Source organism: Fusarium falciforme, chromosome 3 (genome assembly GCF_026873545.1).
Source record: "Fusarium falciforme chromosome 3, complete sequence".
In the NCBI taxonomy this organism is placed as follows: Eukaryota; Fungi; Ascomycota; class Sordariomycetes; order Hypocreales; family Nectriaceae; genus Fusarium; species Fusarium falciforme.
The window spans coordinates 4878103-4904519 of NC_070546.1; the positions used below are offsets into that span (position 1 = coordinate 4878103).

The 26417-nt window shown below is 52.7% G+C and overlaps 10 protein-coding genes and 1 pseudogene across 11 annotated transcripts, besides 1 other annotated feature; 7 read left to right on the plus strand and 4 right to left on the minus strand.

Annotated features, from left to right (window-relative positions):
• Window positions 1-1189: 1189 nt before the first annotated feature.
• On the plus strand, window positions 1190-2629 carry NCS54_00474100 (Hypothetical protein; the record flags this gene model as incomplete). Its single annotated transcript, XM_053150268.1, has 3 exons — window positions 1190-1814; window positions 1877-1954; window positions 2013-2629. The coding sequence occupies 3 exons, from the start codon at window positions 1190-1192 to the stop codon at window positions 2627-2629; spliced, it is 1320 nt and encodes a 439-aa protein (XP_053006243.1).
• Window positions 2630-2687: 58 nt separating this feature from the next.
• On the plus strand, window positions 2688-3604 carry NCS54_00474200 (Hypothetical protein; the record flags this gene model as incomplete). The annotated part of the gene is made up of 2 exons (XM_053150269.1): window positions 2688-2987; window positions 3035-3604. The coding sequence occupies 2 exons, from the start codon at window positions 2688-2690 to the stop codon at window positions 3602-3604; spliced, it is 870 nt and encodes a 289-aa protein (XP_053006244.1).
• A 1637-nt stretch (window positions 3605-5241) lies between these two features.
• On the plus strand, window positions 5242-6255 carry NCS54_00474300 (AB hydrolase-1 domain-containing protein; the record flags this gene model as incomplete). Its single annotated transcript, XM_053150270.1, has 2 exons — window positions 5242-5300; window positions 5355-6255. 2 exons carry the CDS (start codon window positions 5242-5244, stop codon window positions 6253-6255), a joined length of 960 nt encoding a protein of 319 aa, XP_053006245.1.
• Window positions 6256-6702: 447 nt separating this feature from the next.
• On the minus strand, window positions 6703-7737 carry NCS54_00474400 (annotated as a pseudogene). The gene is made up of 2 exons: window positions 7174-7737; window positions 6703-7125 (listed from the first exon to the last, which is right to left on the minus strand).
• Window positions 6703-7737: a sequence feature.
• Window positions 7738-8561: 824 nt separating this feature from the next.
• Window positions 8562-10392, minus strand: NCS54_00474500 (Hypothetical protein; the record flags this gene model as incomplete). Its single annotated transcript, XM_053150271.1, has 6 exons — window positions 8562-9409; window positions 9468-9665; window positions 9728-9881; window positions 9938-10043; window positions 10102-10127; window positions 10183-10392. The coding sequence occupies 6 exons, from the start codon at window positions 10390-10392 to the stop codon at window positions 8562-8564; spliced, it is 1542 nt and encodes a 513-aa protein (XP_053006246.1).
• Window positions 10393-11131: 739 nt separating this feature from the next.
• Window positions 11132-12496, plus strand: NCS54_00474600 (DAO domain-containing protein; the record flags this gene model as incomplete). The annotated part of the gene is made up of 1 exon (XM_053150272.1): window positions 11132-12496. One exon carries the CDS (start codon window positions 11132-11134, stop codon window positions 12494-12496), a length of 1365 nt encoding a protein of 454 aa, XP_053006247.1.
• A 98-nt stretch (window positions 12497-12594) lies between these two features.
• Window positions 12595-14459, minus strand: NCS54_00474700 (Zn(2)-C6 fungal-type domain-containing protein; the record flags this gene model as incomplete). Its single annotated transcript, XM_053150273.1, has 3 exons — window positions 14321-14459; window positions 14127-14261; window positions 12595-14072 (listed from the first exon to the last, which is right to left on the minus strand). Exons 1-3 carry the CDS (start codon window positions 14385-14387, stop codon window positions 12595-12597), a joined length of 1680 nt encoding a protein of 559 aa, XP_053006248.1. The 5' UTR covers window positions 14388-14459.
• A 494-nt stretch (window positions 14460-14953) lies between these two features.
• NCS54_00474800 (Hypothetical protein) lies at window positions 14954-19188 on the plus strand (the record flags this gene model as incomplete). The annotated part of the gene is made up of 6 exons (XM_053150274.1): window positions 14954-15122; window positions 15176-15940; window positions 15998-16660; window positions 16730-17163; window positions 17212-17695; window positions 17753-19188. The coding sequence occupies 6 exons, from the start codon at window positions 14954-14956 to the stop codon at window positions 19186-19188; spliced, it is 3951 nt and encodes a 1316-aa protein (XP_053006249.1).
• A 1329-nt stretch (window positions 19189-20517) lies between these two features.
• NCS54_00474900 (SnoaL-like domain-containing protein) lies at window positions 20518-21066 on the plus strand (the record flags this gene model as incomplete). The annotated part of the gene is made up of 1 exon (XM_053150275.1): window positions 20518-21066. The coding sequence occupies exon 1, from the start codon at window positions 20578-20580 to the stop codon at window positions 21064-21066; it is 489 nt and encodes a 162-aa protein (XP_053006250.1). The 5' UTR covers window positions 20518-20577.
• A 3498-nt stretch (window positions 21067-24564) lies between these two features.
• Window positions 24565-25193, minus strand: NCS54_00475000 (Hypothetical protein; the record flags this gene model as incomplete). Its single annotated transcript, XM_053150276.1, has 2 exons — window positions 24565-24937; window positions 25009-25193. The coding sequence occupies 2 exons, from the start codon at window positions 25191-25193 to the stop codon at window positions 24565-24567; spliced, it is 558 nt and encodes a 185-aa protein (XP_053006251.1).
• A 165-nt stretch (window positions 25194-25358) lies between these two features.
• Window positions 25359-26417, plus strand: NCS54_00475100 (Hypothetical protein; the record flags this gene model as incomplete). Its single annotated transcript, XM_053150277.1, has 4 exons — window positions 25359-25487; window positions 25524-25647; window positions 25712-26105; window positions 26159-26417. 4 exons carry the CDS (start codon window positions 25359-25361, stop codon window positions 26415-26417), a joined length of 906 nt encoding a protein of 301 aa, XP_053006252.1.

Sequence of the window (26417 nt, forward strand, 5' to 3'; positions counted from 1 at the left end):
TCTGATCCAATACGGCAAGTGGCTGGACATTAACTCCCTTTTTGGACTGCAGCGAACACCAATAGACGCAAATCATCGGTGATGTGTTTAGTTTCGAGGTTAGTCTTTGTCAAAGGGCCCGAAGAAGCAGGGGGGGCTTCAATAATTCGTGAGTGAGATGGTGGTTTATTCGCGCTTGTTCTAGAGCTAGATTGACGGGATGGACTCGAGCCTTAACGCTGGCAAGCTTATCTCTCGCTTGTATCTAGTTGCGAAACTAGCTTTGACTCAGGCTCGTCCTTGAATCTGAGGTTTCTTGCGAAGGATCGCACTTCGCCAGAGCAAAAGAGAACGCTCTCTTCTTTGATCCCAGGTAGGGGTATCTATCTATCAACCTTGATACTTGTCATTAAGATTGGCGACCGGATCTCGGAGTAAGCTCGGTGCTGTGCCACAGAAATCACGAAGTCTTTGAAGCCGAGGTAGAGTGGACCGGCCCAAGCCATGCCTGAGTTAGATGTATCTAGTCTCCGAGCCTCTAAAGCGCTTTCTTGTCCAACTGCGTTTCAGCGCCATGGTTAAATGTCGTAAATAGCAGGGGACCCTGCTATCCAAGTGCAACTGATAGTATCTAACACTTTGCCACTTTGTGGTGTCTCACTTGGTTAGTGAATCTAGAACTCCCCTGTTTGCATCGTACGATCATTCGCCTTCACGTAGTCGCCATGCGCCAGCCATGCATGCCCGGCATCTTATCTTGGTCAATAAAAGTCGACATCACATTACCTATCCATACTATCACATTGGGAACCACCGATAGTGCCAAAACCATTGACTTAGCTCAGCGCCTAACAGAACGCCTTCTCCGAAAAGTAAACTCGTGATTCCCCGGCAAAGCCATGGGATCAAGCGTAGTCAGTTCTATACATGCTCGCCCACTAGATGTGCGACAGCCAGATTCAGCTCCCAGCTACCACTGAGAAGGTAGTATGTGAACTATTCATGTAGCGACGCCGCTGTTTATATTGCGAACAAACATCTATATAATCTATTTGCCGTATCGTTCTGTTCCATTCCTTAACCTCAACCCTTCACACCTATATCATTCTTCTCACTAGAATATAAACTTCAACGATCAGAGATCTCTTTCAACGATACGTCTACCACTCCAACACCTCCTGCCGCTGCGGCTGCTGATAAAGGACCTTTGATGGATCAGCTGTACGACCAACTGAAACAGACATTTGGCAACGATGAGGGTTCTCTGTTTCAGATGGAAATGCCCGCGCGGGTACTCGAGATGGGAAACTACTATTACAACGGTAGTGACACCATCAACTCCCAACAGGTGAAACCGCCTGCTGTTGCCGAGGCCGAGTTTCGTCTCGCGGACGGGATGCTCGACATCTCGAAATTGGTGGGAGGCCCCAATGGCGGCAAGCTGTCTGAGCAATACAATGAGGTCCTTTTCTCACTTGCACCCGCCAACGTTGAGACGGGCTCGGCGTTGCAGTCAATGGCTCCCGATCAGCAGCATATTATGGACTGGCTGTACGAAGAGGTCCCAAACATCGATCCTCCAGCCAGCGATCTCCTCAGCATGAGTCCCGACGACCTTGGTCTTCCCAAGAAGCCCCCCGTCATTGAGCAGAAGCAGCCGAGTGAACACGTCAAAGCACTGAGAGACCCCCTTCAGACCCCAAAGATCCCGCGCATTGATCTCTATCAGAAGCTGCTGGACACGTATGAAGCCGAGCGCTTCCGGTGGGCGCAGTTCAAGAATGACTCCAGGCCGGATGACAATGCTACCCAGGACAGATGGAATGCATACGACAGTAAGTGCTACCCTCATCCATTGAAAGTTTGTGCGATAACTTGGAGTTAACACCCATGCCAGGACTCCTTACCACGTATGCACCCGTTATTGACGCCAAGCTGGAGGGGCTTTGGTCTGTGCTACTTGTCCGGGGACAGTGTAAGTCCGCCAACCAGAGACATGTGGCTGCACCAGGTACTGACATGTCCCATGTCAGATCATCGTGTAAAGAAGTACATCTCGTACCTCGATATTGAGACTGCCAGCGAAAGCTTGCAGCGAGCCAAGGAGAGTCTGAGGGCTTCGGTTACTCGCAGCACCGACGACACCGAGGACATCTACCCCGTCTCGTTCACACCAAACAATTGGGCCAAGTACCTCAGCACCAACTTCCGCCCTGAAGACCTGTTCTCCGATGTCAACTACACACGCACACAGCTTCAGAACGCTACTAAGGAGCGGACGATTCTCATCATGCGCCGCGACGCCCTTGTTAACGGGCGCCAGGACATCAAAGCGTTGGAAAAGGCCGCAACAGATGCAAGCAACGCCCTTCGAACTGCCCAAGTAAACATGGTCAAGGGTTACGGAGACAACGCCATCAGCTGCATCCAGATGTACTTTGATGTAGTGTCCAAGAATGCCCAAAACAAGACCGCTGCCATCAAGGGACTTACCGACACCAATATGACGGAGTTAAACGCAGCTCTTGAGAAGAACTCTGAGCCGAAGTTGACCCCCGAACAGTGGAACTCTCTCAAGGACATGCAAGCAAAGTGTCTCCAGAACCAGGCCAGCGTTGCGACTGCCAACGATGCCCTTATCGATGCCTAGATGGCGGCCTCGCAAGCTCGAGGCTCGAGGCTCGGATCCTACAAACGCCCTCGAAGTCATGAACGAGAGGATCACGTCGCTGACCATGGACATCGACTACTACAACAAGATGCTCGAGGCCTCGAGTAATCCGATGCAGGTTCCCATCACCGTCGCAACTGTGGGTGCTGAAGGGAAGCCCATTACAAAAACGACCGCTCCTGAAGGCAAGAGAGCTCCCGACCCGGCTCCGGCTTTACCCCCCTCCCAGGATGGCGATGGGGCCTCAGTCTGGACAGACTTTCTCCTTTCGAGCAAAGCCTCCAGTTCAAAGTCAACCAATACCAGCAGCAGTTCGGTTTCGCACAGTGACTGGTCCGTTGGTCTGTGGTTTGGTAGCGGGTCTGGACACAGCGACTCGTCTAGCACCGACACATCCAAAAGGCTTCAACACAGAACACCAACACCCAGATTGGTTTCCGTGCCATGAAAGTCACCATCGATTGGCCATGGTTCAACGCCCAGCTTCTCGGCCAGACGGAAGAATTCATGCATTTCAACGCAGCCAAGATCTCGGCAGGCAAGCCACAGGAGGTTCACGACAAACTTGACAAGGGGGAGACCGTCAACGGGGCCAACTGCCTCCTGCCAAGTTGGGCAAGCGCCTTTATCGCTGTCAAAGATGTGCACATCGTTATGAGCAAGGCTTCGAAGTTTGACGCCAGTGAGATCAACGACATGCAGAGCTCGTCCTCATCCGGCGGTGGATTTCTGTGCTTCTCGGCATCCAAGAGCAGTTCCAGCTCAGACCATCGGGAGGCGTTCTCAATGAGGAATACCGAGTCTGACATCTCGATCCGTATCCCTGCCCCGCAGATCCTTGGCTGGATCTCTCAGCTGGCGCCCGAGGACCTTTCAAAGCAAGACTACGTACCGTTTGATGCCAACGAATTTGTGAAGCCTCCTCCTGTCAGTAACGGCACTTTCACGACCTAAGATCTATAAACTCGTAGTCCAGCAAATGGGTAACAGCGCTGAGTCAGAGATGAGGTTGAGTGTTGCAGGACAAGTGATTTCGTCAGTAGTTAGATATTACTAGTGCTTCAATAACATTCTTCGAATTATGTCTTTTAGATGTATTAATGGCCGTGTCTTTTGACGTTGTGGCTGATGGCCTCTTTTGGAGGTCATTAACTTTGGGAATCAGAAGAAACACCCAAAATATTAGTAAAACACATTCCCCAAGGCTGCTATGAGCGTCATTATCGCTCGCAACCTCTACTCAACACATGACTTGCACCCTGTCGGCTCAGACGGACCTGCTGCACAGTCTGAATCCTCTAACGACCTCCCGTGAAGTTTGTTATTATTATTATCTGCGATGATGACAAGAAGCCATCCGCCATAACAGCAAAAAGCACAGTCATTGACGCATGACGGTATTAAAACACAAGGCCGTAAAACACCGTAAATACCCTAAACCACCGTCATATACCGTAAAAGGCCGTAAGCCAGTACAGGAGCAAAGTGATAATGCTTTAGTTGATACCCAGGGCCGTGTGGCGAGAGACTCTGGACTGTACCCCATATTGCTATATCATGAGCCATACCGGTACAAGCCAGGGATGCACTCTCATTCCTAGTATTGCCTCTCCTGCTCGCAGCCAGCTCAACATGCAGCGGATTAATCACGCTGTCATCGTCTTGTTTACCATGATGGCCTCTCCGTCAATGTGGATACGTCTGGCATATCATCAAAGCGACGAGCTGCTGAGGAACGTCTGCAGGTGCTGCCATGATGGTTTATATAGACTGAGAAGTGAGAAAAGAAATTACCAGGCAAAATTATCTGGCAGGAATCAGAACTTGAAGTTATCACTCTCGTCTCAGTCCCTACCTTTGGCCTGCAAGATCAGACGGAGGATTTAGGTAATGGGTAGACGAGGCTATGTCTTCGGAACAGGGTCGATTCGACAAATCATCTTGGATGATGGATTTTGTATTAATGATCGATGAAAGGGCTCCGCAACTCCGCAACGCGGCAATTAGCAAACACTCACTGCTATAGTAATATAATTAATAGTAGAAGTGCGTGCGGACCGGCATGACTTAATCTTGACGAGAAGTTAGTAGGATCACTAATCAGTCTGTTAATCTCATACGTTCGGAGCCGATGTGAGACCGTCTGACCCCTGTCAGAACGTGCACGATACCCATACTGAGTATGCTTGTTTAAAACTCTAAATGGCTTTCCTTAGAATAGTTAGCCAGTCGGGCATTCTAGAAGAACCCGACCCCGGCTCCGAATGTACCGACTTGAGAACGGCTCTTGGCGCTCCTTGAGCCAGCTGCCACGTTAAGAAATAACCCTCCAATCATAGCATTGCTACAGGACAGGTGTTTGACTCTGTAGAAGACAACGGCGATGGGCATCGTGGGGCCGATTGTCCCGTAGCTATTCATCAAATCATACCGGTGGTGCTGTATTGTATCCGAAACTTGTCAGGCAGCGGCTAGTTCGGCCGAACACGTCTATATAAACGCGCCTTGGACGCCTGCTATGATATGCTTCATCAATCTCAACAACAATCGACTATAACATTGTACATCTTACTTTTGCAACACTAACCAACATGAGAATTCACGCCGCTGTTCTCTCAGCCCTTGCGGCTTCCGCCATGGCCAAGCTGAAGTAGGGCTTGCACCTGTGCAGCGCCAATTTCAATTTGCTGACAAGTTACCCCAGCGCGCAATATGACAAGCACTTGAATTCCTTGATTTCACTCGTTGACCCGCCGGCGCCGTTGGCACAGAATGCTCGGACCGAATTCGTCAGCCTGAACGGTACCAAACTCGCCTATAGACGATTCGGCAAGCGTGGCGGCAACCCTGTCCTATACTTCAACCATTTGCGGGCCGCCATGGATGTCACCGATCCTCTGCTGTTCAACTACGTTGCCCAGTACCGAGAGGTGATCCTGTTCGATAATATCGGCGTCGGCCACAGCGAAGGCGAGGTTTCAACCTCCGTGGAGCAGATGGGTAACCACGCCGTGGCCCTCGTCAATGCTTTAGACCTCGACAAAGTGGTCGCGTTCGGGTTCTCTCTCGGAGGCGGCGTGGCTCAATACGTTTCCTGGACATATCCCGACCTCGTGGAGAAGGCAGTTTTCTCCGGCACACAGCCTGGAATCGGCCCTAACGTTACCGCCGGGCCACCCGAGGTTTTCACAATTGCGTCTGAGGAGGGTGAGCCCACAGAAAAGGCCATGTTGAAACTATTTTTCGAAACCACTGAAACCAGCCTTGCCGCTGGACGGGACTGGTTCAAGCGAAGGACCGATCGCCGCGTCAAGGGGGAGAAGCTCAGTGGATCTGTCTTGGGGCCCGGCGTAACGGCACAGCTGAAGGCGATCTCTGACTTCACCGCCGATCCCAGCAACTTCGGCAAACTCAAGGATATCAAGGTCCCTGTTTTGGTCACCAACGGCAAGAACGACATCATGGCACCCACCATCAACAGCTTTATCCTGCAACAGGAGTTGCCCAACGGTACTCTGCACGTCTACCCTGACTCTGGCCACGGACACTTGTTCCAGTTTCCCAAGCAGTACGCCCAGGCCCTTCAACAGTTCCTCGACGGCTAAGGGTGATAACTGTGTTGGCGGAAGTTTAGAGGGCCAGGTAAAATTTTACTTTGTCTCCAGCAAGGGTTAATCACCCTTCGGGTGTTATGAACTTGAACGCAGTAGTGATATAACATCTACTTTAATTTAATTCTATTACCGCCATGCTATTAGACTTGCTACTATCCGTGCTTATATATATTACTTTTTAACGTAACTCAAATCTTATCTCTATTAAACCTAACAAGATCTCTAATAAATAGCTATTCGCACCTTTCTTGGTAGGGAGAGGATTGTATGAGGAATATCTACGTAGTTTATATATGGTGGCAAGTAGCAGTGAGGAGCATACCCTCTATTTTCTCACATGGGCTCGTAAATGCAATGATCACTGATACAAATAAAGAAATCTATATCGTCCAGCAAGGCGCTTATCCGCTAAGCCGAACTCTTGCTCATAAAAGCCCTCTACAGCATCGAGACAGGCCTGGCAGCATCAACCTCCTCGTCATCTCCAAAGAAGACTCTCACAGGCAGCCACGAATCGTCAGCAACCTTGAAACGATCAGGAATATCCGAGAGGCTGGCCATCTCTTGATCCGTAAGCTGCCAGCCTCTGAGCCCAAAATTGGCCTCGATGCGCCCCTTGGTGACCGACTTTGGCAGCACACTTGTTCCCCTCTGCAAGCCCCACATCAACAAGATCTGCTGCGCAGTGCGGCCGTGGGTTTTTGTGATTGAGATGACGGTCTCGTTGGAGTATATTGGCGAGTTTGTGCTTCCGAGCGGGGAGTATGCTGTTGTGTGAATCCCCTTGGACTCGTTGTACTTGACGAGCCTGGAGGAAGGGTTGAAAGGATGGAGTTCGACCTGATTTACTGCCGGGGTTATCTGCAAACGTTAGAGCCTGTCCTAGGTAGACTCGTCTATGTAGATCACCTTGCAGCTCTCCGCTGACAGTAGCTTGTCCAGGTTCCTTATACCAAAATTGCTGACACCGATGTTGCGAACCTTGCCGGTATCGACGAGCTTCTGCATATCACGCCAGGTATCCACGAAATCCCAGTCTTTGAGGACCTGCCCAGGGTTGTCGGGATCGAGAGCAACCGGCCAGTGCATCAAATATAGATCAACATAGTCAGTGCCCAAGTTTTCAAGGCTTGTGTTGATTGCCTCAGAAACACGGTGGTGGCAATCATTATCCAGCTTCGTGGTGAGCCAGATTTGCTCTCGAGGGACCCCGGATGCCCTGATGCCTGCGCCTACTTCCTTCTCATTGCCGTACGCAAATGCCGTGTCGATATGACGGTAGCCGCACTCAAGGGCCCATTGCACGGAGAGTTCTACCTCGCCCGGTTTGGACTGCCATGTACCAAGACCCAGGGCGGGCATCGAGTCCCCCGTGTTGAGGACATATTTCTTCCTGTTTGCTGTTAGTTGATATAGAGGACCGGTCGGTTGGTGCACTTGCGTCGTATTTTCTAGGTATGTCATGGTGGGAAAGTCTGCAACGGAGCAAGTTGGAAGGGATGGAGGAAATATTGCCGTACAGTTAGGGGGTCTCCGTGTTTATATATGAGGTGGTGTTCGGCGGGCCCACTTGGGATCTCGAGGGGAGAAGGTCCAGGCGAGGTGCATGATTATTATCTGCTGGGGCTTTCACTAGCTCTAGCCAATTCAGGGTTAGATGCTGGCCTCTGAGAGTATCTAGGCCTGACCAAGAAGAGTGTAGCCTGAGCCCCGCCCCAGCATCTTTGGAATGGATGTGGATCAAGGGAACGCTGGCTTCCAGGCTGACCGTCTGTATTGGCAGTGTCAGAAAGATAGATACTGCGCCATCGAGAGGTACTCAAGTAAATACGAGAATGGAACAACTAAAGAAAAGCGGTATGCATTTTAATATCGACTTATAAGACCCAATCACACTTGATTTATGTCTTGGTACCGTAGAGTAGCGTTGCAGGCCCTCTCTTCGCTTGGGATACCCTAAGACCCCGTCATTGCACTACGTCAAGTCGTACGTATTGTTTACGTAGTTGTCGTACTTTGTTTTTGAGATATAGGATAGCAAGAGGAGGCGGTCGACGCCAGTGTGGAGCGAGTATCAAGGGAAGCAATGCCGCTGGAAAATTGTAGGGCAAGTATAAAAAGGCCCTCCATGTGCAAAGACACCACCGTTCCTGGCAAATTGCATGCTTCTTCATATTACTACCAACTTATCCCAACCTTCGCTCCCTTGTCTCGGCAAGACAGTAGTTGCCGTGTTTAGATCAGCCAACGCCCGCACAGCAATCTCCAGATCCAGACAACTGTTTCTACTCTAACAACTAGGTAGTGTAAATGAACGTCTTCTGCTCGAAATCGGTCTCATCCAAGAATGACTCCATCACATCCTCGTCCCGGTCACCGGAAGCAGCCAGGTTTTCAGCATTCTTCTTGTTCTGCCACGCAGAAATGACCCAGTACGCGGCCATGATGGCCATGCAGACGCCGTAGCAGACGATCATGGATATGGTACCACCGACATATTCCGGAGCCTGGTTGGCGCGGAACGTCTGGGGACCGATCAGGTTGCCGACGGCGTATCCGATGTAGAGGATGGCGAATACGACTGACTTTTTGGTGTGGCCGGCAGTGTTAGCCTGGGCCAGGCCGATGCCGACGACATAAGGACCAAAGTAGGTGTACAGGAGGTATAGGCCAACCATCTGTCCTGCAAGGTTGCTTCGAGGAAGGGCGAAGACGACGGCGGTGCCCACGATAGGCACGAGACAAGCCAGAATTGTGACCAGGCAGCGACGGTTCTTCCACTTGGCGGACAAGAGCGAGAAGGTGAAGGAGGCGATGGTGGACATAACACCGGTCGGCATGGTGAGGAGCGATGCGTCAACGCCAGAGTAGCCAAGGCCCTGGATGATCAGCCCGCCAAAAGTGACGAGGCCGCCGTTTGGGATGTTGATGGCGATGTTGAAGAAGAAGAGGAGCCAGGTCTTGGGGTCGATAACTGCCTCTTTGACCTGGGGCCATTTCCACACGTTGTTGGAAATACCAGTCTTGTTGGCAGCCAGACGGTTCACGATGTGGTGCTTCTCCCGATCATTGAGGAAGAAGGCGTCCATTGGGGTTCCGGGGAGCCAGATAAATGCGATGATTGACCAAGTCATGGAGACGGAGCCTAAACCAAGGTTGATGAGTGTGTTATACCTTTTGGGAGTAGCTCAGCTATGACTTACCGGTCAGGATAAATAGATATTGCCAGATGGCGAGCGGCGCACTCTCAGGAATGTGGCCAACAGCCCAGGAGAGGAAGCCGTTGATGACAGAACTGGCAGCAGCAAACACAAGGGCGTTTCTAGGGGGCTGCTCCTCCTTGAGGTAGAAGCCAGCAAGCATCAGGGAGATTCCTGGGACGATAATGGCTTCGAAGGCGCCTGTTTTGTTGCCCTTGTCGTCAGACACAAGCCTCGCAAAAGGCGCTTCCTTGATGACTTACCCATCAAGAATCGAAGAGCGGCGAGCCCTGCAAAGTTGTGGCAGGCTACCATAAGCAGTGCGCACGCGGACCAGCCCATGGAGCAGGCGGAGAGATACTTGGCGCTCGGGAGGCGGTGGATGAGCCAGGTCGAGGGGAACATGCCGGCAAGTGCCTGCGTAGATCCTGTCAGCTAAGTTTCTTCTCTATCTGGAGGAGAGGGTGACCAACACCCAGAGGGAGAATGGAGCCGAGCCAGCTGTACTGCTGGCCGATGAGGTTGTTGTCCTCGCGGAGCCCGTAGAGCGCAGCCGTGCCGAGAGCAACTTTGTCAATACTATGGAGAACATGGTTAGATGATTGCGCCCTATTTCGCAAACGAAGACGCTTCTTACGCTCCTAGAGTGGCCACGAGGAAGAGCTAAGGAGCCATAACCGTTAGTATTCATTCTTCTCTAGGTCAGAGCTTTCCATACCATTGGCAGCAAGATCCAGTCAATCTTGCGCATGACCTTCTTCTCCTCGGCAGGAGTGAGAGGCTCATAGTGCTCAGTGCTGTTGAGGTAGACGGCCGCCTTGTCAGCCTTGCGGTTGTCGAGCTTCTGAGCCTCAATCATCCCGGCCTGTTGAATGGACGGAGCCTCCGAGATGGCGTGCTTCTTGTCGTCCGACTCTGGAGCGCCCATGGTTGCAGGTGTGGTGAGAGGTAGTGATGATGGTTATGGGAGAGATGGATATTGAACCTGGTCGTTTTGTTGCAGGAGGTTGCAAGTTTTGGTGGGTATCAGGAGGGTTCTTATGCTTTTGGGTGAGGCTAAGAAAGGCAGCGTTATTATCGGGAATAACTAGTACGCGCCTAAGGGCAGCCCATGATAACGCCTCGGGTCAAGGATCCATGTGCGTGGAACCAGAGGAGCACAGTGAGGGGAAGTCATGACATTCCGGGGTAAGACAAGATAGCTCCCAGCTGCTCGACTATCCGACCAGGGTTCCCCGGGACTCGAGCCGTGAACCTCCCCTGATAAGCCAATTCCAGGGTCTCCAACGACATGCAAGGTCGTTTCGACCTTCCCTCCATCGCGCCGTGCCAAGGCTGGATGCGGGGAAGCTGGTAATCCCTACTATTGGGTGCTTTCGGTTGGTAGTGGGGACAAGGTAGCGGTACAATCTCTCAAAAACTCCACACGCCAAGATAACAACAGCAAGATTATGGAGGCTGTCAAAGATTTGATCAGGCGGACAATGATTGCAGCCAGCAAGTCAGTTCAATATCAGCTCATATCTATAACGGTAGCCGATATCGCTCAACTGCCAAGTCATCACCGGTATTGCGAAAATATCTTGCAATATATCTGCTAGCGTCCCTCTCACGTTATCTTCCCCTAACGCCTCAGCCAACAGGGTTGATAACTCTGCCTTCCAATCATGGCCGAACTCAAAGACGCATCTATCCTGATTGTCGGGGCCGGCACCTTTGGTCTCTCCGCCGCCCTTGACCTCTCACTCAACGGCTACCGCAACATCACCGTCCTCGACAGGGGCAGCGATATACCCTCGCCGTACTCGGCTGGGTGTGATCTCAACAAGACTATCCGCGCCGAGTATGAAGACGACTTCTACACTAGTCTTGCCCTGGAGTCTATCGCAGCCTGGAAAACCCCATTCTTTGCGCCGTTCTACGCCGAGCGAGGCCTCGTCGTCGTCAATTCACCTACCGGGCCTAGCAAGTCAGAAAGCTCGGTCAACAAGGCTGTTCTCACGCTGAAAGGCCGCCCGGAATACCCTTCCGGCACGCTGAAACAGATCAAGTCTGGGCACGATGTGAGATCTATTGTACCCCAATTGACAGGACCCATGGAGGGATGGCACGGCTACTTCAACAAGTACGGGGGATACGCCAGCGCGGGAAGGGCCATGGCCAAGATCTACGCGACTTGCAAGGAACGCGGCGTGCGCTTCGTTCTCGGGGAGCAGAATGGGAACGCAGTCTCGTTGCTCTTCAACGGGAAGCGATGCAAAGGCGTCAAGACAAAGTCTGGCCGTGAGCACCTCGCCGCCCACACAATCGTGTCCCTGGGCGCCCACGTCGGCCGTCTCATACCCTCCATCACGCCCCAGATCACCGCCAAGGCGTGGGCTGTAGCCCATATTCAGCTCACGCCTGAGCAGGCGAGTAGTTTAGCTGGCATCCCCGTCGTCAACTGTCGCGACCTCGGCTTCTTCTTCGAGCCGGATGCCGAGACGGGGCTGCTGAAGCTCTGCGCCCACAGAGCAGGCCTCACCAACTTCGAAGTCTCGGACCACGGCCGTGCAAGTCTCCCAGCCACCAGCTGTCGAGATGAAAGCACGGCCACCTACGTCCCGGGTGGGCAGATTCCTAAGGAGGACGAGGACAAGATTGCTGCGCTGATCGCTGCAACGATACCCCAGTTCTCCTCATTACCTCTGATACGAAAGTTCATCTGCTGGTGCGGCGACACCACAGACTCCAACTTTATCATCGACTATGTCCCGGATACCGAGGACAGGTCGCTGATGGTGCTTTCTGGTGATAGTGGCCATGCGTTCAAGATGCTGCCCATTGCTGGGCGCTGGGCGAGGGAGGTCTTGGAGCAAGGGGACCAGAAGCTGGGGAGGTGGAAGTGGAAGGGGAGTCCCAAGGGAAAGGCCGACGACATCAGCTGGAGGTTTGGAAATTTGCAGGATGTCAAGGATGTGCCGGCTTGGGTTGGCGAAGGGGAGTGCAGGACGGAGCAAATTGAAGGCCATCAGCTCAAGTCGAAGCTGTAAGGGTGGGTCCATTGAAGTAACAGAGGGACATCTATAAGAAAAGTTGGTAGATTGACATAACGACAAGTATTCAAGGTGGCTTCAATTCTTCTTCCATCCTATGCCAGGCTTAGTAGTTTACTCTTTGTCTCGACCAGATCCTCCCAGCTCCCAGCCTTGCCCAGATCCCTATCAAGCCACACGTCCATAACCACATCCCTCGCCCTCACAACAAACGCAAGCCACCTCGCCTTGATCAGGCTGTCGAACTTGTCTAGCACAAGCCGCCGATCATCCTCGTTAGACACCCCCAGGGTGCCCACGACGAAGAGGATAAAGGTCAGCGATGGTTTGGGTGGAAGATCGGCCAGGAGATCCATCACCCGTCGCGTCAGAGCTTGAATGACGGGTGACGTGGGCGTGGCGTTGTCGATGCACGCGTACAGGTAGATGAGGGAGCATAGCCTCTTGCCCTCGGCTACTTGAAGCAGCACGTCGTTAGACTCGCTGGAGTCGCGCCCTGTTGAGATCCGCTGATGCAGGTCCTTGAGGCTATCTTCAATGGAATCGCGCCGTGACTTGATGGAGGGGTCTGTCACATCTTCTTGGCCGTCGTCTGCTGCACGCGGCCTTTTCTTCCTCTTCCCAGAGTGCCGTAGATCCATTATTAAGGTCCCAATGGCCGAAACTTGCCGTATCAGACCCCGAGAGCAGGCAATCATCGGATCGATCTCGGCTTCGTCGTCGCTGGCAAACCACTCGCCCGGGTCGAATAGGGTCTCCTGAATCCAAGCCGTGCGGCTCATGATGTCGTGGGAAACGAACCACATGATGCAGAACTGGCGGAACTTGTCTGGCTCGCACACGCTAGGATGGCGTGGCCAGACCATGCTGCACAGGACTCGGGCAGCTCTCAGATGCGTCATCCAGACGGTCGAGCACAGGATCGCAATGTCGTTGCATGAGAGTATGATTATCGTGGTGAGGATCGAGGCTGAATGGCCCGACGCAGTCGACCAGTCGCCCTGTGCGGCCTCGATCTCCATCCTCAAGCCTTTCAGGGCCCGGCCTTTGTTCTTGACCGAGGCCACGCCGTAGGCATCTTTGGCGGCAGGGTTGGCAAAGGCGGCCTCGGTGGCGGCCCAGCTGAGGAGGGCGTGGAACAGGGGCTCTGACGTGAAGGACAGGGGCACTACAAACTCCCAGTATGGGTTGTCTTTCGCCGAGTTGCTGAGACCGGGACACATGCAACTGACGAAGAAGTCGAAGAGGCGCACGTCGGCAGAGGTCTCGGCAGATGGGAGTAAAGATAGCTGGCTGCCGAACCCTGGATGATGATTGCTGTTGAATGCGGCGTAGACTGTCTCGTCTTCTCTTTCTCTTGCAACTTCATCTTCGCCCTCGGCCTGGTCTGCACTCAGAGGGTTCAAATGCTGTGACCCTTCGACCCTGCCGACATCGGCACTCGCTCGAGGCCGACACCGAGGCTCCTCAAAGTCACTCGTGATTGTGTGCAGAAAGTAGACGTCTCCGATAAAGTTCTTCGAGTCAAGAGGCTGACTAGAAAGCGGAACCTTAGATGACTGGCCATAGACACCTGCGGGACCATAGTGAGCACAGGGCGGGTTCCACGTCTAGGAGAGGGGAGTACCTTGTCGTCCAAAGCAGATGCCCCTGGCAAGGGCCTCTTCTCTCCACAGCAGCTTGACTCCGTACTGGCACGCGTGCTTCCACCGAGCACAGTTGCTGCAGACGGGTCTCTCTAGGGTGCACTTGATGCGGCGCTCTAGGGCACGCTGGGTCAGCCTAGGTTGACTGAGGGGGCCGGGGGAGATGATTGCCTACCCTTGCACTTCCAGCAGGCATTCCTCCCACGCTTCTCCGTGGGTTCGTTCTGTCTCCGGCGGGGCATCACAAGAGACGGGCGAGAAACAGCTAGGGTGGGAGACGGCTCGAGTGATGATGTTTTGCGGCCGAGATTGCGCAGATCTGGGGGGGTTCAAAGGTGGAGTGATGGAATGAGGACGTTAAGTGGCAGCTCGGTCATGTGTCGGATAACGGGGGGGCACAAGAGATCGAAGGGAGAAGGTCGAAACGACCTGACCCGCCTTTTGGTTATCAGCTCGAGCCATTCACAAGGCGTTATCCAGCCCTTGGCCCCAGCCTAGATATGAGCCGGAGATTCGGAGTGATGGCATCGCGGGGAAATAGTGGGGCGGCCTCCCCCCCTCACGAGTCAGAGGTCTAGGGTGGATGGACCCTGTGGCAGTTATTGAAAGAGAGAAGGTCGTTTCGAACTGTGATGCAGACCAGATATCTATCTGCACATATTCCGATGAGATTCTGTTTCGTTATCTGTGTTTAAAACCAGGCTTGTCCCCAGTCAATGGACTATCATGTCAATTTCCATCATCCCATTCTTATCTCTGCCTCTCTATCTACCTGCTCGTGTACGCAGATAGCCAGCCCATCTTCATCATGCCTCACTCCTGCACAAGCACAGAGTCAGTTGAGGACTCTATCCTGATCGCTATTGATCGAGGCGGAACCTTTACCGATGTCTGGGCGTCTGTCGAGGGCAAGCCTGATCTTGTCTTCAAGCTTCTCTCTGTGGACCCGGATCACTACAAGGATGCTCCCACAGAAGGTCAGTTAGCTGCGCTCAGCTGTGCCTTGACGGTCCCACTAACGCGCCCTCAGGTGTTCGAAGAGTGCTCTGTCACTATCTTGGACGAGACATCCCCAAGTCAGAGCCTCTTCCCAAGAAGCCCATCCGCGCAATCCGCATGGGCACCACGGTTGCTACAAATGCCCTTCTGGAGCGTAAAGGAAGTCGACACGCCTTCTTGGTGACAAAGGGCCACAGAGACGTCCTGGAGATTGGCTCCCAGCAACGTCCCAACATCTTTGCTCTCGACATTCGCAAGGCTGCCGTGCTGTACGACACCGTAGTCGAGATCGACGAGCGCGTCACTCTTGAGCACTACGACGAGGAGGCTGACCGCGTCAACGGTGTCCGCAAAGTCATCCAGGGCGAGGTTGTCGAGGGGGTTGGCGGCGAGCTGATAAGGGTCCTGGAGAGCCTCAACGAGGACACGACAAAGGCATCGCTCCAAAGCCTCCGGGATCAAGGCTACACCACTGTTGCGGTCTGTCTGGCCCATTCCTTCCTCTTTCCCGACCATGAACGGAGAATCGAGGCCTTGGCAAAGGAGATGGGTTTTGACCACGTCTCCCTGTCGTCTGCTGTTGGCGCCAACATGGTCAAGATGGTGTCTCGTGCCGGCACGGCCTCTGCGGATGCCTACCTCACACCGGAGACCAACAAGTACATTGCCGGTTTCGCAGCCGGCTTTGAAGACGGTAACCTTGAAGGGCTGCGCTGCGAGTTCATGCAGAGCGACGGTGGTCTGGTCAACTACAAGTCATTTAGTGGTATGAAGGGCATCCTAAGCGGACCCGCAGGTAAGATGCCCCGTGTCCCTGACGTCGCAGACCATTGAGGCTCATTTATTATGCTAGGCGGTCTTGTCGGCTTTGCTCGGACATCCTATGACGGCGAAACACCTGTCGTTGGCTTCGACATGGGAGGAACCTCTACCGACGTGAGCCGCTACGGGGGTACCTTTGACCACGTCTTCGAAACCACCACCGCCGGAGTCACCATCCAAAGCCCCCAGCTGGACATAAACACAGTCGCAGCCGGCGGTGGCAGCATTCTCTTCTGGGAGAACGGCCTCTTTAGGGTCGGGCCCGAGAGTGCTGGTGCCCATCCCGGCCCAGCAGCGTACCGAAAGGGAGGCCCCCTCACCATCACCGACGCCAACCTACTCCTGGGGCGTCTCCTGCCGGAGTACTTCCCCAAGATTTTTGGGCCCGACGAGAATCAGGGTCTCGACGTGGATATCGTGCGGCAAAAATTTGAGCAATTGGCCAGTGACATTCGAAGGGACACTGGTCGAGATGTGACACCTGAAGAGGTCGCCGTTGGCTTCATCGAGGTCGCCAACGAGACCATGTGCAGACCGATCCGATCTCTGACGGAAGCACGAGGCTTCGAGATCGATTCGCATAATCTCGCCGTGTTTGGTGGAGCGGGAGGTCAGCATGCCTGTGAGATCGCAGAAAACCTCGGTATTTCTAAGGTTGTGATGCACAAATATTCTAGTCTTCTGTCGGCATACGGTGAGTTTCCTTTTCTTTTATTATTCAGGAATCCACGGAGATGTTTCTGAGATATCTAACATCACCCAGGCATGGCCCTTGCCGAGGTCGTCCAAGAAGCCCAGGAGCCATGCAACGAGGTCCTCACAGCCGAAAGCCTGCCCAAGATCAGCGCCCGCCACGAGCATCTGCGAAAGTTTGGCACATATGCCCTCATTCAGCAAGGAGTCGACCAGGCAGCCATCAGGCACGACGTCTATCTCAACCTCCGTTACCGTGGCAGCGACACCACCCTGATGATCCTGGAGCCCGCTGATGGAGACTGGAAGAGGGAGTTTATCGCCGAGCATCTGAGAGAATTCTCCTTTGTTCTCCCGGCCGACAGAGAGGTGCTCGTCGATGACATCCGCGTTCGGGCTATTGGTGTCAGTACCGAGAGCACCAAGGATAACGAGGCCCTTGAGCAAGAGCTGAAAGGTGAGAGCTTCACGCCCATCAACGCAGACAAGCTCGCGGCCGAGACGGTAAGTATATCGCTCCTCCCTCTAGAGACACTGTCTAACACTCCTCAGCGACCCATGTATTTCAAGCACGGCAGCTTCCACCAGGCCAGCGTTTTGCTGCTCAAGGATCTGTCCCCCGGCAATCTGGTCTCGGGACCCGCGGTGATAATCGATGACACGGCGACTGTCGTGGTAGCCCCCAAGTGCAAGGCCCGAGTTCTCTCGAATCACATCATCATCGATGTCGAGGCCCAGAACCCCTCAAAGGCCGATGCCCTGACCGTCGACCCAGTTCAGCTCTCCGTGTTTGGTCATCGATTCATGAGCATTGCGGAGCAGATGGGTCGCTCGCTGCAGAAGACCTCTGTCTCTCTCAACATCAAGGAGAGACTTGACTTTGCTTGTGCCATCTTTGGCCCTACCGGTGACTTGGTAGCTAACGCACCCCACGTCCCTGTCTTCCTGGGTAGCATGAGCTATGCGGTAAAGGGTCAGATCGAGCAGGTCGGTGACAAGATGCAGCCTGGTGATGTCTTTGTAACGAACCATCCCGGTAAGAGAAAGAGCCCTCTTTGTCTAGAATCTTAGAACCGTGGCTAACAGTTTGCAGTGAGCGGAGGAACACATCTGCCCGACTTGACCGTTGTCACTCCGGTGTTCGACCAGGCTGGCAAGGAGATCCTCTTCTTCCTTGCCTCTCGTGGCCACCACACTGATATCGGCGGCTCTGAGGGGACGTCCATGCCGCCCAACTCCACCGAGCTGTGGCAGGAGGGTGTTGCAATCCACACATTCACCATGATCCGCGGCGGCCAGTTCGACCACGAGGGCATCGCCAAGATCTTTGCCGAGCCAGGAACCCGACCTGGATGCAACAGCACGCAACGTTTGAGTGATAACATCACTGACCTCCAGTCCTTTGCCGCCGCCAACAACAAAGGCGCCAAACTCCTCAACAGGCTGATGGACCAGTACGGCCAGAAGACGGTGCAGTTCTACATGGATGCCATCCAGTCCAACGCCGAGATTGCCATCCGGAGATTCCTCAAGAAGGTCCGCACGCAGTACCCCGGAGGCAGGCTCAGTGCCGTCGGCTACATGGACAACAGTTCCCGGATCTGCCTCCAAGTTCAGATCCGAGAGGATGGAAGCGCCACCTTTGACTTCACCGGCACCACTCCCGAGCTCCACGGAAATATGAACGCGCCCAGGGCCCTCACATACTCTGGCGTTATTTTCTGCCTTCGAACTATGATTGGGGCTGATATCCCGCTGAATCAGGGATGCCTAACACCTATCGATATCGTCATTCCCGAAGGCTGCTTCTTAAATCCTTCGGGAGCTGCGGCTGTATGCGCCGGCAACACGCACACTTCGCAGCGCATCTGCGACACGATCCTTCACGCGTTCGAAGCCGCTGCTGCCTCTCAGGGATGCATGAACTGCGTCGGCTTCTTTGGCGGCGAGGCCCTCGACGAGGCTGGCCGCACCAAGGGCTTCCGGTATGCCTTTGGCGAGACTATCTGTGGCGGTGCAGGCGCTGGACCAACATGGCACGGCGCGAGTGCCGTGCACACTCACATGACCAACACACGCATCACCGACGCAGAGCTCGTCGAGAAGCGGTACCCGGTCCTCATGAGGGAGTTTAGCATCCGAAAGGGAAGCGGTGGCAAGGGCACGTTCAATGGCGGCGACGGAACTCGAAGAGTGTACGAGGCTCTGGCGCCGCTTAGCTTCAGCGTCATCACTGAGCGGAGGACGACGAGGCCTTATGGTCTCCGCGGCGGTGATCCGGGCGCGTTCGGATCGAATACATGGAACCGCAAGCTCGAGGATGGATCGTTTAGGGCGGTGAACCTTGGACAGAGGAACATGGTGAGGATGAAGGCTGGTGATCAGTTGGTGATTGAAAGCCCTTCGGGAGGTGGTTATGGTCCTGTTAGTGATAAGTTGAATGAGGAAAAGACATCGAATGGAGTCAATGGATACAGCAAGGTTGTTAGGGTTAACGAGCATGCTAACTGGGCGGCTGATGGATTTTAATTCATAGAAATTATAGGAAGAAATAGTAGTATAATTCTGGGGAAGTTATCAATAGCCGCCTGTTGTCAAAGACCAGCAAATCTGATTATAATGCCCGAGGTTCCCATCAAGCTTGCAACGGTCTTTAGTAATAGCCTGCAAGTGCGACGATCGTATATTTTCTAAGGGATAAAACAATCATACCAGGTTTATATTAGTAGAGAGCGCGAGGCATAGTCTCAGCAAGCGAGGCACAAGCTTAACAACTACGTAATTTCTAGCAGGTCTCTTTCGCCTTGTATAATGCACCATACAAATCCAACCACCTGATAAGATAAAAAACACACCAATAATGGGCAGACCAATCAGTAAAAACTTGCCCATACTATCCGACAATGGACCATCATCAACCGAGTTTTCATCTAATTTACCATCGGGAACATCCTGACCAGGCGTCCAGTTTGGAACTTCCATGTTGCTCGTCAGGGAAGGCAGCTTGGGCGTCAGCGTCGATGTGTCAGATGCATGCCAGGATATACTCCATGCCTCGCGCAACATAAGAGTTCGACTCGTGCTGATGCTGGAGGCTGCCTTCGCATCGCTCGTCGTGGCTTGTTCATCGGTATTCTGCACCCAGCGTCCACAACGATGTGTGCTAATGTCCGCAGAGGCAACGAGCTCCCAGTCATCGTTGTTAAGCGCGTATAGCCACGAAGGTAGATAGCATATTCGCTTTCCCCAAGCCAAGAACATGTCAAGGATAAGTGGAAGCGGACCTATTACAGCAGAAGGCTGTGGAAGGCCCCATGACTCCATCCTGGCCCATGCTGTAGTAGGTCCAGCCGCTGGGACATACAGTCGGGTTGAAGTGCCACCGGCTCTCGGGCACGACATCCCTCCAGCCAGATGGGCAACATGATGGCGCGGCTTTCGATAACAGAACTGGCACCGTAGTTGTGTCGCCCTCAGTCGAGAGTATGCTACTGCGCTCCCAATGTGGATCGCATCCGCGTGGTTGCTTGAACGTAGTAGTGAGGGCGAGAAGCTGCGTGGCCGTGGCCGTGTCTGTGGCCGTCTCAGACAAAGACAGACTGGTGTCTGTGGTGTCGGTCCTGCCACGCAGTTGGAATAGGGCAGATTTCTATGGACGCTAACTGGCGCAGAGTTGGAAACGCACCGGAAACGCAGTCCGTTTCTGGGTCTACATTTCCAATTAGCCACAATCTTCGATCTTGTGGGGGCCTGTGCTTCGGTGTGACGGATCACCGGACTGACCCGAGAGCCCGAGCCCCGACGATGTCATTAATAAATACCTCTCTCAGACCGGATTGTGTTATACCACACATTACCAAAATCTTCTTTCCCCAGTACTCGGTCTTCCCTTCGCTCCTCATACACCTACCCAGCATCATGACTCTATCGATTGAGGAAATCTCCGACCGCCTGGAGATCCAAGACATCTACACGCGCTATGTCCATGCGGCTGACGATCGCGAGTCCCTGGATAATATTTTCTTACCCGATACAACATTCGACTGGACCTCAGCCGGTGGGGGGGTGATGACGTACAAGGAGGCTAAGGAAGGACCCGTGTTCACTGGCAAGCTGCTTCCCTGGGCTTTCCACATTTACACGAACGTCAGAATCGATGTTTTGGAAGGAAGACAGAAAGCAGTGGTGAAAGTCAAAGCCGTCAACCCGAGCGGCCTTGAGGATAAGCAAGGGGAGCCAATGATGTTCCAAACTCATGGAACCTATACTGACCAACTGGAGAAAACTGTCGATGGTTGGCGCATCACGGACCGAATATGGCATGAGTTCAGTGTCGTTGGACCCTTCAAGAAGATTGATGGCATTCCTGGTATGCTAGAATCTGCTGGGAAAAACTGGACCGGTTAGCGTTTGCTGTAATCATGTCAAGTCTATTAAGAGTTTGGGCACGCGGGAGGGTCAGCTTCGTTGCGCATGGATGGCTTAGAATATATAGCTTAGGAAGAGAAGCTCAAGGAGAAAGTATTCCAGCGTTTCATTGACTTATGCAACCAGTGGAAGGAGGTCGCATGAATGTCACAACGCCACTGGCAAGTGCAGCGCCTCGAACACCTGACGATGACGCGAAGGCCAAGGGCCAATATCATGGTAGGACAAGTGTTAATCGATGAAGCTCTATCAGTATCCGCTTACTAGTGCTGCAAGAACAAGCTGCAAGCAGGGGCATCTAGCATGGTGCTCAACGAGCGTTATACCTATCTTCAACTCGCCAAAACTGTTGCGCGTATAAGCTCCTGATGTACAAAGGAGGGATATGTAATTTCCATTCCCTCTGTAACTTGAAAGGCGGCGGTCGGCATTAGTTGAAAGGGTTGATGTTCCCGATATCGCATGGTATATTCAACGCCTGCTTCCGTAGGTTGATAAGCCATCTATTAATGAAATAGAGGACTAAAATCCTAACGATCCTGCCTGGATGAAGGCGTTGATAATATCAAACGATGAAATATCATCCCGCTTTCCTGGATCAGGCGCCGGCAAATCGTCAATGTATGGCAACCCAAACACCAGCTCAGCAAGCATGGCTCGAGAGTTGAGCTTAGAACAGGCCCGGGAGAGCATTGAAAACCTCTCATCCCTAAACACATCTGTCATACTCTTCAATGAAAGCAATCCTCGGCAATCAACTGCACATCCTGCCCATGCGTACTCTGCTCCACGTGTTCCAAACAGATCAGCCTGTTCGCGATGACGATGACAAGCGAGGAGATGTATGTGCAAGATAAATTCCTAGGGTAGTATATGAGCCAATCTCTTCGCGGGACTATTTAACTGGAGCAACGAACCAGATTAAGGCGACGTCCGATTTATTGATGCTCTGATACCAATCCGAACACGTCCTTGCTGCCTGCGTGTCTTCGGGCCAGCTCGAAGGTGATGGAGAGAAAGCGTCCTGCTGACAAGAATCACGATCGTTTCCTACGTTATATCTACCACTGTACTCCGTCAGAGCTCGGATCCAGTCCATGTCAAATCCGGATATTGCGTGTGCCTTATAAACGCTTTGATAATATGAGAAGAATAACATCGTCATGTGGCAGCTTATCCATTCGGGAAATAATTGGATAAATCTTGGCGGTTGGAAAACTTCTGGAATGGCGTCCTTCCAACATCGTAGCAAGCTGTCTAGGATGATAGTGTTTGATTGTCTGTCTCGGCCAGGTAGTGCCTGTGCGGAGATTGAGTATGTCAGGTTATATACCTGCCCTTGGATATGCGCAAGTTCAGTGCGGCATCGAAAAAAGTCAAGCCAATCCGTGCCGCCAGGAGCAAAAATTTTCCCAGTCGTGCCATCCAAACTGGTAGAGGCGGGAAGTTCTATGTCCATGTCTTGACCTTGTTGAAGATACGGCTCCCGTGTTCGCAAGCTAGTGTCTCTGTCAAGGATAAACAAAATCCAGAACACGCGGTTCCGCTGCAGGGCAAGCTTTTCGCTCGGACCCTGTTGTCCATGGGTTGTGTTTAATCTCAACCGGTGAGCAAGCTTTACCGCCGTAGCGACAAGTACGGGAGAGGGACGGGAATCTGGAGCGCACTGGAATATGACGAGTCCTAAAATCACTTGGATGCCCTTCAAATCCACATCTCTGACGACCAGTTCGTCCATGACGGACTGGGTGTTGCTGACATATCTTTGCAGCTCTGGTCCCCGATCGCAATGGCTGTGATAGCGGCATTGCTGGGTAGATAAGGCCAGGACAACATTGACGACGGCCCAAGTTGCAGAGTCGTTTTCAGAACAACTCGTATAATAATGCTCCAGCATCTCCATAAGTCGACTCGGTCAAAAAGCGGCAGGAGGCTGTTGAACTGAGCAAAATAGTCGTCTATCAGGGGACGAATATCCCGCAAAGGCGGTAGGCAATAGCTCTGGCTACCTGGGGGAGGGTCAAGCCGCACTAGGAATCGGTTGGTCCAATGGAATAGCTAGTCGGGTATGGCTGGTATGAACATACTGTTAAAGGTATGGATTACGGTTGAACCCGTCGCATCAACGGTTCGTTGGTTATCGATGGGATCTTTAACGTCTGCAACCTGCGCAGGCTCGCTTTCGAAACCAGTGACCACAGCCAAACTTGCCATATCCCATCAGTCAGGAGCGCAAATGGCAGTTTCGCGCCTGATATGGGGATATTGGAAATCAGGAGGCGACGTAGAGTCTACCTACTCCAGTTGGATAGCCTGAGCCTTTCGTTTTCGAGGCAATGGCATATAAGTGCAGTCTTTGTTGAAAAGGCACAGTGTGTACACTTCGGCTCCTTTGAATCGCATTTGATTTTCCTCGTATGGCAAAGATCACACGCCTTTACCGTGATATTGTTAGCTGGACCTGGCTATTCATTCTGTTCTTCACATCTTACCTTTCTTCTCCCAATACCTTCCCGCCCATATCTATCCCGCATGGCCTCTTCTGGATATTAAAAATACGGTGCTCGAGCGTGAGATGAGGGATGATTTTTCGACGCGGTGAGTACTCTCTAGGATTCAGCAGCTTTATTTCCGAGGGTGTGAGGGTCCACGGGATTTATTTATTTATTTAAATTTTTTTTTTTTTTTTTTTTTTTTTGAAGGTGATTTGCAATTCCCGACTAATGGTCACGTCAGCCCAAACAGCGATGCGGAGTGGAGAATGGTGATATCTCAAAAGCGTGAAACCCATCCGTTGTCTCGGTCACAGCCCATCCATTCCTCGAGAACAAGAAGTCACAGTCAGAAAGATTACATCAAAATTATGTGATGCAAAGAATCAGACAACAGAGGCCTACTCGAACGCAGTGATGTTCTGTGTCATACTTGACGGGCGATTTGGACTGCATTGAAGCTCTTAGAAGTCCTTAGCTTCCCTTCCTTGGATAGTCGTGCTCATCGCCAGTGGCGATATTCTCCCGACTATCTGTTTCCTCCGAAATCGATCTTTGTTGACCATATGGGTCATAGAGCCCGTGATGTGACATTCTGTAGGCTAAGTGGAACATTCATTTCCTAACTGCAAACCCACTGGCTAATACAGGTCTGCACTCGAACCGCCGCATACTACATTGGGACGCCATCGAGAACCAAATTGAGCAGATGTGTACTTTTGATATCGTTGGCCCTCCGTAGCAACTCCTCTCCATCCCAGTTTGCCCAAACGAACTTGCCTCTGAGGAATCAGGGTTCTGCTGAGGCCAGCCACACGCAGAACTGGCCGGGGAGCTCGGCTGCACAAAAAAGTCAGATAAAGTCCACACATTGGAATTGTGAACTGGAGGTCTTGAGCCACTTACCAGCGTCGGGAGCCTCTTCCTGCATCCCGTTCATTTCCGTCGCCACCGACCCGGGATGGACATTAACGACATGGAAGTGTCAGTTCTCGGCAGCAAATTGGTCTACAAGCTTAAGGGCGGCCAACTTGCTGGCGTTATATGCGCCTTGTCCTTTAACGGGCACCGTATGGGTAGTCCCGGTCGAGATGTTCAGCAAGGTAGGCTCCGAGCTGGCACGTAATGCAAACGCCTGGATAACATTAACGACACCGAGAACGTTGACCTCAAAAGCACGCATAAGTTTTGGCCCCTCAAATGCAGCAATGGGACCGTTTTCTGGCAAGACGCCAGCGCAGGAGACAAGAATATCTAGTTTGCCTGCCTTACTGACGGCGGAGTCCAATGCCTGATCGACCTGGGCGCGATTTGTGATGTCAGCGACTTGATAGAAGACTTCGGTCTGGTCTGCCCTGCTGCAGTTGCAGAGATGAAGGCCGCAGCCCTCTCCAGTCAATCACGACGCCGGCCCAGGATGACGACACACTTTGCGTTAGCCTGCGCGAAGGCTGTCGCAATCGCATTGCCGATGCCGGTGCCTCCACCCGTGACAACCACGTTCTTCGCAGAGACGGACAGTTCTGGGCGCTCCGGGGAAATGAAGTTATAAGGCTTGGTGTGCCATGCATGGGTGAACGATACAATCTTTGGGAACTCGTTTGGGTCCACCATGTTAAACTTTACGAATAGGATGAACGATGAAGAAAATCGAGAGAAGTCAGCACGATATCCTCAATTTATTCTCTAATCCTGTTTGTGACAACTTAGAATTCAATAACCGTCCTTCACACCTCCCGCATTATATTCCCATCACACCCGGCCTTGCTCTTTCTCTCAATGGATAAACAGCAGATGTTGGCAAGCGTTGCAGACCTTGCAAAGCTGCCCAAGGTCCAGGCCGGGGCTGCGGCGCTGCTGGCTTTGAGCTTGCTGCCCAGGCTGAACAAATGGTTCAGTCGGAGAAAGGTGAACAATTATCTGACTGATAAGTCTTGGGACTAGAAAAGAGAGGTCGTGGTGGTCACTGGTGGAAGCAGTGGTATCGGCGCCACGATAGTTGCCAAGCTTGCGCAGAGGACCGTCAAAGTCATCATCTTAGACTTGAATGGGCCCCAAAGTGCACGATGTGAGTATTCTCGGCAATACTCAGTCGCTTGCTACATCGCACGAACTAAATTCCCATTTTCTAGTGCCAGGGACCTTCTTTTACCAAGTCGATCTGATAGCCCCTTCCGCCATCGCCTCTGTCGCAGATCGCGTTCGCAAAGAACACCGCGACCCAACTGTCCTCGTTAACAATGCAGGTATTGGAAATGCAATGTCACTGCTGGACCTGCCTAAACCCAAGATCCGAAAGCTCTTTGAAGTGAACATTATCGCGCTTATCCTGTTGGTGAAGGAGTTTCTTCCAAGCATGGTGCAACGAAACCACGGTCACATCGTCAACATAGCGAGCATGGCGTCCTTCAGTACTCAAGCCAGCAACGTCGACTATGCATGTTCCAAGGCCGCAGTTCTCTCATTCTCGGAAGGCCTCGCGCAGGAACTGAGACATATTTATAAAGCACACATGGTGCGGACTAGGTAATGACTCCCAACCGCGGTCTAGATTCTCTCCTCCGAATAGCGACCTGCAGCGGTGTGCACCCAACTTGGGTACAAACCCCGATGATCGCAAAGCCCAAGGAGGAGGGGAAGATGCGGGATCCTACTGTGACTCCTGAAGAGGTAGCTGGCAGAATTGTCAACCAGCTCTACTCTACATATGGCGCACAGATAGTCGTCCCCGAGAGCCTAGGATGGGTTTCCCTCCTACGCGGCTTCCCTGGGTGGTTGCAGGAGAGTGTGCGAGACAGTGTGTCTGTGGACCTGCTGAGAGCTATGAGCAAGGACTGA